This window comes from Hirundo rustica, chromosome Z (genome assembly GCF_015227805.2).
Source record: "Hirundo rustica isolate bHirRus1 chromosome Z, bHirRus1.pri.v3, whole genome shotgun sequence".
In the NCBI taxonomy this organism is placed as follows: domain Eukaryota; kingdom Metazoa; phylum Chordata; class Aves; order Passeriformes; family Hirundinidae; genus Hirundo; species Hirundo rustica.
This window is the reverse complement of record NC_053488.1, coordinates 46,360,577-46,372,525: the sequence shown is the minus strand read 5'-3', so window position 1 is coordinate 46,372,525 and position 11,949 is coordinate 46,360,577. Positions and strand designations below refer to the sequence as shown.

The 11,949-nt window shown below is 41.3% G+C and overlaps 1 protein-coding gene across 1 annotated transcript; it reads right to left on the bottom strand.

The window, feature by feature from the left end:
- Nucleotides 1-633: 633 nt before the first annotated feature.
- On the bottom strand, nucleotides 634-2,954 carry LOC120765797 (MLV-related proviral Env polyprotein-like). Its single transcript, XM_040090987.2, has one exon. It carries the CDS (start codon nucleotides 2,952-2,954, stop codon nucleotides 738-740), a length of 2,217 nt encoding a protein of 738 aa, XP_039946921.1. The 3' UTR covers nucleotides 634-737.
- Nucleotides 2,955-11,949: the final 8,995 nt, after the last annotated feature.

The window sequence follows — 11,949 nt, the reverse complement described above, 5'->3', positions numbered from 1 at the left end:
TGTGACTCTTCCAAATGTGTCTTTTCCCTTTTTTCCCCCCATATGATAGGAATGGAAGTTGGTCAGTGGCCGGAGCATGCACCAACATGATTAAAAGATGTCCCAAGAGCATGGTGTTATTGGATTTTATTAAATGTTTGCTTTGTACAAAATATTACTTAATTGCAAATTTTTAAATATTTGTCAACTGATTAATTGCTCATTTTTGCAACCTGTGAATTTGATTTTGCAGACGTAAAGAGTTCCCATACTTAAGTTTTTGGCTTTGTGTTGCTCATTCATTCCTGTTATAAATTGCACGACTCAAGATTTAGTCCCAATTAAAATTTTATTAATTACAGCAAGCGGGGCATAAGCAAATGCAGCGCTGGGCGACAGGGAGAGTCTGCACTCCGCCAACTGCCGTGCCGTTACGGTCTTCCAGTTCCGTTTTATGCATTTCTTTTCTTCTGTTATCATATCGATGTTATCTTGTTGCTAGGAGACCGTCTTCTATCTTCTGAAAACAGCCACAGTTCCCCTTCCTGGAGCTCAAAAAGCCTTGTTAAGCAATAGCATATGTGTCTAAAAAATCATGAGTCATGCTGTGTTTGCAAGTTTAAAGGTTCTCTTAAAATGACGAGTCATCCTGTGTTTGCAAGTTTAAAGGCTCTCTTAAAAATCATGAGTCATCCTGTGTTTGCAAGTTCAATGAACAAAGCATTAACTCGTTACAATCCCCCCTTTTTCTTTTCAGCCTAAATTTGTTCATTGAATCTTTCTAATTCCTGTCTGGCCCATTCTAATTTCTCATCTTCTGAGTCTTTAGGTAGCGATTCATATTTTGCTCTAATAAGCATTAAATGTGCTGCTTCTAAGTGTCCCTTCACAATTGTTATCAATTTATTAAAAATACATGGTCCAAAGGTTAATCCAAGTATCAATAAAATCAGTGGTCCCGCAATCGTGGATAGCAGGGTAGTCAGCCAAGGGGAATAATCAAACCAAGATTCATACCAGTTTTGGTTTGCCTCTCTTTCTCGCTTCCTTTGCTCTAGTCGGTTTCTTAATTCTGTCATGGTATCTATTACTACTCCCATGTGGTCAGCATATGCGCAACATTCTTCTTTTAGGGCTACACACAGGCCACCTTGTTGCAAGAACAAAAGATCTAGAGCCCTGCGATTTTGTAACACTACTTCAGATAAAGATCTTACTGACTTTACTAACCCATCGATGGCTTGCTCAATTCTTCCTAAATCCTCATCTACTGACATTTGCAATGTCTTCATTTCTTTCTGCTGATTTATCAAGGAGGCTACTCCTGTCCCTGCTCCTATTCCTCCTATAGTCAGCAGGGTTGCAATGGTCAGGGCCGTAAAGGGTTCCCTTTTTACTAGATGATGCTCTGCAGTAGTATGTTGCTGGTAAATATAATCAGTTGAGTGGTAAATTATTCTGGGGACAATGGTTACTTGGATACAGTAATCTCGAGCATAATTAAAAACTTTTAATGATAAACAGGGGGTAACGCCTATATTGTTGCATACCCACTTTGTATTCGCTGCAGGGAGGAGCCATCCTGCAGGTTTATCCTCTTCTCTTTGTGTCATAATTATTCCACATAAGTATTCCTTTTCTGGTGGTATTTTTCCTATACACCTCCCTTTACCCGTTACTTGGGATAAGGTTACCCCTTTTGTTTCAGTTTTATTCTGTTTCCAAAGGCATTGCGCTGGATTGGTTCCATTGATACGTCGTACTTTTTGTGTACTACCTATACCTTTATAAAAGGGAGGCCTAATGCTATGACACAGCCAGCATTCTTGGGTCAAATTCGGATGTGTTATATTTAATAATTGGTAACTAGCTTGCATTATTTTCCACAATGCACTATACTCTAGTCCTGTTTTTACAACTCCTTTAACAGTCGGGGCTACGTTACTATTCTTTATCTTGTCTCTTTGGTCCTTATATTGTTGTTCTAATTCCGGTTCTTTCTGCAGCACAGAATTTGGCCCAATAAGTTCTGAGTCTTGTGGTGCTGGTTCCTTTTTGATAAAGAAGTGTCCCCCTCTGTCTGTACCAGGTTCCCATAATCGTGCTCCCCACAGTTTTCCTGTTACCCAAGCTTGATCTTCACCTTTAGTAACATTTATCCAAATTCCTTTACAATTCCCCCGCCGTCCTAGCCCTCCATCTCGCCATATTTGGGGTTCTTTACATCCATAGGGATACCATTTTACGGATATGAATTGATCTTTTCCTCCTCCGGGGGGGAATCCATAGGATACTGTTTTGCATCCCCAGTATGCACAATAATAATGCCCAGGATAGTTACAATATGGTTTTCCCGGATTTGAGGCAGGACAAAAATAAAAGGCCCCAAGGAATACAGGTGGCCAAACTGGAAAAAGATCTTTCAATTCACACTGAAAAGAGGGATTCCCTGGGGTAATCATGGAGGACAATACTTTATGGTCTTCCCATCGGATCAAGGACCACTTAAAGGGTTGATGGGGGTTATCGTGCTCTGCGGTAGTACAACATACTAATAATGATAGCATCCATATTATGGTGTGCAGATTCGGGTGCTTGGTCTCACTGGCTATTTTGTATTCTTTCTTTTCTGAAAGCTCTCTCTGGTGGTAACAATGCCAAAACTCAGTAATACTATCAGTCCCATTCTTTTGGCAGTTCAGTGAACATCGCCTTGTTGTCCCATAAGCGAGGCTCTTTCCTCCACCAGTTTTTCTCCCTCTGCCTCGCTCGTCGACTCGGGTGCGTCGAGCCACGAGGGGTATCATCTTCTCGGCAGCAGGGGAATTCTTCAGGAGGGATTGCCCTGCTCTACGACTTCGGACAACATGAGAATACCAGTTCGCTTTTTTAACTTGTGGAGAGTTGCACCTGAGCTCCTGTAGCTCCTTTTGGCAACGCCCTTCAACTATTTCTGCTATGAATGGACTGGGCATGTTTAGATAATATGAGTCTGGATTTGCTCCTTTGGCAAATATCTCCCACCATTCGCTGGATTCTACAGTTAATTCTCCAAGAGATACTTTCAGGTTTAGTAGCCAATCAGTAATATTTCTTTGTAATTTCTAGCAAGGGGTGCGAACCCCTTTAGGGGTCTTCCCCTATAGCAGTGAGTCCACTACCCTTCTCCACACACTTTACAGTTATAACATACAAATGGGTAACAGTTACAGTTCGCTTTATCTTATTCTAACATCATCATTACTAAATATGGATTGGGTAAATATTCAATTGTAAATCCGTTCATTCAGTCTTTTACTTATCTCTTCAGTCTTAATTTCAGGCTTCCTGGTGAGCTGACAACTTTCCACTCGGTAGTTGGTTCTCTAACAGGGCCCTTGATCCTGCTAGCGTGAGTCTATCCCTTCTCAGCTGTTCTTATTGCTGTTTCTGTTGTGAGTAATACAAGGTAAGGTCCTTCCCATCGGGGCGCTAGGGTAGTGTCTTTCCATGTTTTGATTAATACCCAGTCCCCTGGTTTTATTTGATGCAGTGCAATGTCTAATGGGGGTCGTTGTACTATAAGACCCTTCTTCCACATTTCTTCTCGGTATGTCATTAAGGCAGTGATGTATTGACTGATGTCTTGGTCTCTTACACTGGGATGGGTTAAAGGCTTCTCTACATGATAAGGCATCCCGTACAACATTTCGAAAGGAGATAGACTTATGTCTGTTCTTGGCTGGGTTCTTATATTCAGCAACGCAAGCGGTAAACATTTTGTCCATGATAGTTTGGTTTCAATCATTAATTTAGTTAACTGTTTTTTAATTTCCCCATTCATCCTTTCCACCCGTCCTGAACTCTGAGGGTGCCATGGAGTATGGTGTTCCCATTTAATTCCCAGGGACTCCATTGTTTCATTAAGGATTTTGGACACAAAATGGGGGCTGCTGTCGGAGTCTATTGTTTCAGGTGACCCATACCTGGGGATTATATTTTCTAGCAGCACTTTTACCACAGCTTGCGTGGTAGCTCTGGTGGTGGGAAATGCCTCCACATAATGAGTTAAGTGATCTATTATAACTAATAAATACTTCACTCTCCCGACCTTGGGTAATTCTGTAAAATCTACTTGTATGTTTGCAAACGGCCTTTGGGCTAATGGTCGTCCTCCCAGAGGTTGTTTTCTAAAGCTGGCCTTGTTCACTTGCAAACATGTTGTGCATCCCGCTACTATTTGTTTGGCCAGGTTATGAATTCCAATACACATATATTTAATTCCAAATCTATCTACTATAGCTTGGGTTCCCCAGTGAGTTTTCTCGTGTATTCTATGCAAAATTTCCAGCGCTATTGCTTTTGGCAATACTTCTCGTCCATCAGAGAGTTTCCATTTTCCATCCTGGTCTTTACATATTCCCATTTGAGATAACTTCTGCTCTTCTGTTTTAGTAAATCTGTATTCTGCTTTCTCCTCATCTAATGACTCTGTCCCGGGCCCCCCTTTTTCTTTTTGTCGTATTATCATTAGAGCAGCTTTCTTGGCCTCCTGATCTGCTGCATTGTTTCCTCTACTTCTAAAATCTATTCCTGTCTGATGTCCTCTCAAATGTACCACTGCAATTTTCTTAGGTTTCCTCAATGCTATTAATACCCTTTTGATTAATTCCTGATGTATTAAATCCTTTCCCTGGGAGTTCATTAATCCCCTTTCTTCCCATATTTTCCCAAAGGTGTGCACTACCCCAAATGCATATTTAGAATCTGTATAAATTGTCCCTTCTTTATCTTTTAATCTTTCTAATGCTCTTAATACAGCATACAATTCACAGGCTTGTGCAGACCAAGTTTTATTCAGGGGGCCTGATTCTATAACCTCTAGTTCTGGTCCCCCTATAATTGCATAGCCTGACACTCTTTTTCCTTCTATAACCCGTGATGATCCATCTACAAATAGCTTTTCCCCTGTTTCTAATTCTTCCTCCTCTAAGTCTGGTCTTATTTTAGTTTGCTCTTCAATAGTTGTCATGCAGTTATGAGCTAATTCCTTTTCATCTGGCTCCCCATATAAAAACTGGGCCGGATTTTGCAAACCCGTCACTTCTAGGGTCAGTTTAGGGGAGTCTAGGAGGATGCCTTCATATTTTAAAAGTCTGGAGTCTGTAATCCACTTATCTGCCTTTTGTTGTAAAATTCCCCTAATATTATGAGGAGATAACACCTTTAATTCGCTGTTAAATGTTATTTTGTGTGCTTCTTCCGTCAGGAGCGCATAGGCTACAACTGCTTGTAAGCAAGTAGGCCATCCTTTACTAACTGGATCTAACAGTTTGGATAGGTACCCCACAGGTTTCTTCTTCCCTGCCCAATCCTGAGTCAATACCCCGTAGGCTGTTCCATTATCTGTGTTTATGAATAAATAAAAGGGTCTTTTTAAGTCAGGTAGACTGAGTACGGGGGCTTGGATTAAGTCCTGTTGTATTCTTTTTAAGCTTTCCTCATCTTCCCAGGTCCATTTCATTAAACCCTCTTGACTGAGTTTTTGATATAAGAATTTAACCTTGCTACTATAGTTTTCAACCCATTGTCTGCAATATCCTACTAGTCCCAAAAGCTGCCTAATTTGCCTCTTGTTCTTTGGGGGTGGCAAGGCTAATATACCTTTCACTCTCTCGGGGTCAATTCTTTTTTCACCCTTACTAAGGTAGTGGCCTAAATATTTAACTTCTTCTTCCACAAATTGCAACTTGGCCTTTGATACCTTTAAGCCTTTAAGTCCCAAAAAGTTTAGTAGCTTTATGCTCTCTTTTCGAACGTCGTCCTCTCTTTCCCCTGCTAGTAGTAAATCATCTACATACTGTACCAAAGTTACTCCTGGCCTGGTCTTGTAGTCTTGGAGGATTTGTTCTAGTGCTTGTCCAAATAAGTTAGGGGATTCCGTAAACCCTTGAGGTAACACGGTCCACCTCAATTGCTGTCTCCTATGGGTCTCTGGATCTTCCCATTCAAAGGCAAAATAATCCCGGCTACTTTCTGCAAGGGGGCAGGCCCAAAAGGCATCTTTTAAGTCTATTACACTATACCAACAATTATTAGGCCCCAAGTTACTTAAAAATGTATATGGATTAGCTACTACTGGGAAGCGAGCTACAGTCCTTTTGTTAATTTCCCTTAAGTCATGGACTAGCCTATAAGTTCCATCTGGCTTCTTGACGGGGAGTATTGGTGTGTTGAATGGTGACATGCAAGATTCCAGTAGTCCTTTGCTAACCAGTCTATCAATTTCAGGTTTAAGTCCCATTCGTCCCTCTAAGGATATGGGGTATTGCCTTATTCTAACAGGGATATCTGGATTTTTAAGGGTAACTGTAAAAGGTGGTATATCCATTTGTCTCACACTTTCAGGTGTATACCATACTTCAGGGTTTATTCTCTGCTCATCCTCCACTCTAAGGGGGCATAGCTTAATCTTTAACTCCTTATCTACTATTTCTAAATTAATCCCCAATTCTATTATTAAGTCTCTTCCTAATAGATTATATTCTGCCTCTGGCACTATTAAGAAGTTACCCAATTTAATCTTTTTGTCTGTTTCAATTACTACATCCTTTACTGATTTTACTTCAAAAGGCTCCCCCTTTGCCCCAACTACCAGGGCAGTTTCTCGGGCAAAGGTGCACCCAAGGGGCAGTTTTTGAATGGTTGATCTTTCAGCCCCTGTGTCTACCAGGAACTCAAATTCCTGGCGCTGGGGACCTATTTTTACTTTTATCAAGGGCTCCTGGTGTGTCCTGGTCCCCAGCAAATAGAGCCCCTGACTTCCCTAGTCTTCCTTAAACATTCTCTCATCCTTTATTCTCTTTCTGCAATCCTTTCTTAGATGTCCTTTTCCTCCACAATAAAAACAAGCTCGTGTCTCTCTATTCTTCGGCGACACTTCTTCCCACTTCTGATGAGAAGGCCTGTCTAACCTGTCCCTTCGGGGTGTTTCCTGTCTTCTGCTTTCCCGTACTGCAGTGACCATCATTCTTACTTGCCTTTTGTAGCTTTCTTCCTCTCTCCGCACATATACCTTCTGAGCTTCCCTCAATAACTCGTCCAATCCCCTCTCCTGCCAGTTGTCCAACTTTTCTAATTTCTTCCTAATATCCTCCCATGATTTTGCAACAAACTGTGTTTTGAGCAGGGCTTGCCCCACTGGGGCTTCAGGGTCTATCCCCGAATATAATTGCAAATTCTTCCTTAATCTTTCTAGCCACTCAGTTGGGGTTTCTTCCTTCTTTTGCCTTTCATTAAATGCTTTGTTAATATTCTGCCCTCTTGGAACTGCCTCACGGATGCCCTGGATGATTATTGTTCTTAAATCCTGCATGTGTCCCCGGTGTTCTGGGTTCTGATGATTCCAGTTGGGATTTTGTAATGGCCATTTAAGGTCTGCTTGTGGCCCTTGTGCATGCTGGGCATCCCAAATGCGCATTCCTGCATGTCTAATCATGTTTTTCTCTTCAGATGTGAAAAGGATGCCCAATATGGATTGTAATTCGTCCCAAGTATAAATGTTGGGACCTAGGAATTGGTCCACTCTTTCTGATACTCCTAGTGGATCTTCTAACAAGTTCCCCATTTCCTTTTTGAAGTCCCGTACATCCCCTGAGCTTAGTGGGACAGAGATAAACCCTATCCCAGCCTGAGGTCCCCCCATGGGCATTTCCCTTAAAGGGTATAAATTCTGTTGCCTCGCCCTTTGTCTAGTCATCGGACCTCTAGGTGGAGCCTCAGCCTGTTCCTGTGCATTTTCATTATCCGGGAGTGGAGGGGCTTGTGGTGGTACATATGGTGGTGGAACTAAGGGAACTTCTTCCTCTCGTTTCCCTCTTTTCTTATCTTCACGAGAGTCAGGTTTTTGTTTTAGGTTGAATAGGAACACACCTGGGGTCTCAACCCATATACTTGCATAGTCACTCTCCTCCTGACTAAAGGGGGTCTTAGTGTTTACCCATAAGTTGAGTTTCTGCCTAACCCAATCTTCTGATGATCCAAATACAGGCCAAAAAACATTTCCAGATATTTCTTTCCCACCCCATACTTCTACACAATAGTGTATCATTTTGGCCTTATCCTTATCTCTAGTCCCAGGATACTGCTTCCATTCAGCTAGCATGAATCCTAACGGACTGTCTTTAGGCACAGGTGGGAGTTTCATGGGTGGAGGGGGCTTGCTCTTCCCCTGTCCCATCTTCTGGAGTGCCTTCTATCACACGTGTGCAACCAATCGCTTCCCCTTGTTCGTGGCCCACGCCCTCGCGGGCAATGGGAACCACACTACTGAGGGTCCACACTCACTTGGGTTGTCCGGCTGCCGGCTCCCCTCTCACACAGCACACTCAGCACACTCCAGGATACTCAACCCCGACCGAACGGCTCCCCACGTGTAATTCCACGCAATACTTACGCGTCCTGCGTCTTCGTCCGGACCTTTGTGCACAAAGTTTATAGGGTCGACCGGTCTCCTTTGCTTATGTCCCGAGTTTTAGGTTCGTCGGTGAGAGCGGGGTAGGTTACAGAGATCCTGGGGCCACCTGGAGGTGGGGCGCCTCCCTAGTATTCCTATTCTACCGGAACATTCTCATCCGAGTCACGGCACCAAATTGTTATAAATTGCACGACTCAAGATTTAGTCCCAATTAAAATTTTATTAATTACAGCAAGTGGGGCATAAGCAAATGCAGCGCTGGGCGACAGGGAGAGTCTGCACTCCGCCGACTGCCGCACCGTTACGGTCTTCCAGTTCCGTTTTATGCATTTCTTTTCTTCTGTTATCATATCGATGTTATCTTGTTGCTAGGAGACCGTCTTCTATCTTCCGAAAACAGCCACAGTTCCCCTTCCTGGAGCTCAAAAAGCCTTGTTAAGCAATAGCATATGTGTCTAAAAAATCATGAGTCATGCTGTGTTTGCAAGTTTAAAGGTTCTCTTAAAATGACGAGTCATCCTGTGTTTGCAAGTTTAAAGGCTCTCTTAAAAATCATGAGTCATCCTGTGTTTGCAAGTTCAATGAACAAAGCATTAACTCGTTACAATTCCTGTCCAGAATGGATATGGTGTCAAAACGAGCAGAGAGGAACTCTTGTTCAAACCGGTTTAGGGAGCTGGTTATGTACCTTCCTCCTCTCCGTTTTTTCAAGGGCAAAAAGTCCCAAACAACCTGTAGAAATACTATGGTTGAGCAATTGCATAGTAGATTTTTTCTTAAGTCTTTTAAAGTGCAGAATCTGACAGTTCTTTAAAGAGGAAAAGCTAAAGTTGAAATGGCCACTTTCAGCATTATTTAGCTGTCTTGTGTCTTACGATCTTTACATTTGCAAATAATGAGTACGTAACTTTCCAGGTTTCCAGCTGTGACCCCTAGTCTTTCTATTGTAAAAATATATTTACAGCTTAATACTCAGAAAATATTTAAATCGTCTTAAAAGGGGAAAAAAAAGTGTTTTGTTTTTGTAGATTTGTAGATCTGTTATTCAGTATTGAATAATACGTTGTCTGTTCTTGAGCTATTCTTTCCTTGATGCCCTTTTGAAAGTGTAAAATGTACTTTGATACTGTCAGATTCCTGCCAGAATGCTTAATGCTAGGAATGCTTCTTACAGGTTTGTAGTGTGTTTTGCTGGAAGTTCAGGATCTCCCTATGTGGTGAAAGCCTCCGAGCTTGAGAAGGGCATGTGGGAAGAAACCATCAAGTGCTGATTGCACAGCTGTGAGTAACAGCTTTCTGCTGAGAATGAGCTTTGGCACAATGAGTTCAGAGTTCAGAAATTAGAACTGAAACAGTGAGAGTGAGATCAGCCTGATGACTGTATTCTTATCAACAAGAGCAAAGTGGAAGCTGTAAAATAAAGTTTGGTGTGGGTAGCATGTTAAATCGCTATGTGGCTGCCAGTGTGTCCAAGACAAGGACATGCTTTCTCACGTTTGCTTTTAGGGGTGTGATATTGTGGAGCAGTTCAGAACACAGGGAATGAAAACATTAAAAAGACTGGCAAAACATGACATCTTGGAATCTCATTTGCCAGATACTGCTTCACTGTAAAGTCTTGGAAAAGCCAATGCTATTGAAAAGCTGAGCAGTGCAAGTCAGCCCAAAATTCATTAGTACAAAGAAGGTATTAATAAAAATTGCATGCACTATCAAAACTTCATTGCTGAGACTGTGCTTTGTATAACGTACATACCCAAGAGTGTGACAAGTAATCCAAGTCTCTGAAACCAGGAACTTCAGGTCAATACTGGAAATCTGGTGTAAGAATGATGCAGTACTACTGCATCACTGTAGTATTTGCTTGGTGTTTTTTGGGGGGTTTTGTTTGTTTGTTTTTCAGGAGAAAATATAACTAATCTTCAGTGAAGTGATGAAACTCCTTCAGGTTGGCCATGATACTCTTGAAAATAGTAATGTCAGAAAGTTTCATCCACAAAATGTGAAAATCTGCTTAAGCAACACAGATGCCCTGAATTCTTTACCACTGTTAATGGTAGGAAATAAACCTGTGAAATCCATCCACACCTTTTGCACCCCAGGCACTGGGGACTTTTGCAGGGCTGAAGAGTAAGGTGGGCACTCTTCGTATGAATCTGTTGGACATGGGGAAGAGAAATGTTTATGTAATCCATTATTAGTAATGTGTCCTGTAACAGCGCTGCTGCTTGTTTTCCAACATAAAATTATTAAATTGTATATTCTGTGCCCAGGGGATTTTCTAATGCACAGTTAATGGATGAGTTAATACTACAGAAATTTCTGTTGATTCCCACTAGCCAGAAGGTGTTATTACTGCCACTGGCTTGTAGTTACCATGTGAATTCTTGCTTAGGTGGGCAAAAGGCCTCTCTTGCAGGCAGGCTTCTTAAAAATTAGATTTGCAGATTTTACCTTTTTGCTTTTTGCCCAAGGGGATGAGGAGAAGTTAATCTTTGTAATTTTGTATTAGTGTTGGGAATTTAGAGGATATTACTGAAAAGAGCTGTTTGCTACTTGTGTCCAGTCTCATATTGCGTGTTTATTTTTTGCCTTATGAAGAATTGTTAGAACCAGCCTGAGAGTAATGCCTACCTATGCAAACACTCCTCCCTAAGAAACAAAAAATTGTTTAGAAGATGGACTATTAAGCCTCCATGTAGTAAGACAAACTGCATTTAACTGCATTGTAGCAGTGTCTAGTAATGTTCATATAGACAAAAAATAAAATATTTATGTTTCTGTTCTCAGAATTTATGACTTTCCCAAGCTTTAGTAGTAATTGCTTCTGTTTCAGAGTTCGGACTTCCTCTATGTTATTGTTGGGATACCAATGCACCTTTTTGGATGAAACAAAGCCTAGGAGTGGTTGCGGTGTGATGACGTAAACCATGGTCTCCTGTAGTATTTGGAGTAGGGTTGACTGAGATTTGTTTTGTGGTGAACAAAAGCAGAAATTTAAAAAGTAGAAATGCAACAAACCCGGGTTTAAAAATAGCAGGAAAGATGTTTATCCAACATGCAGAATGGCTAGCTTGGTTTATTATCACCTTGACAAGCTACATCATGTGGTACTTCAGCATAACTTGGGAGTGAAATACTCTTGAGATTGTTGGGATTGGGATTGCTGCTTATTTTTCTAGGAAGACTTAACATGATTTATCACAATAAAAAATGCTTAAATTGTTTATCTTGCAATGTCTGATTTTTCAGTACTGAATGTAAGCATGTCACTAATTCTAAATGTAAGGTTGTTTTTCGTTTGTCGAGAGAGGAGGTTTAGACAAGAGTAATTAATTTTTAATGATCCAGCATGTAATTCTAGGATGTACTTGAAAGTTTAGGAGTTTTATTAGGCATTACATTCCCTCAAGATAGCATCTGTTCAGGAGTTCTGCTCGTGGGCCTTTGTTCTTGAAGTGCAAGACTGACAGGAGTAGCTTCAAAACTTTAAAAAAAATCTCAAGAGCAGCAAC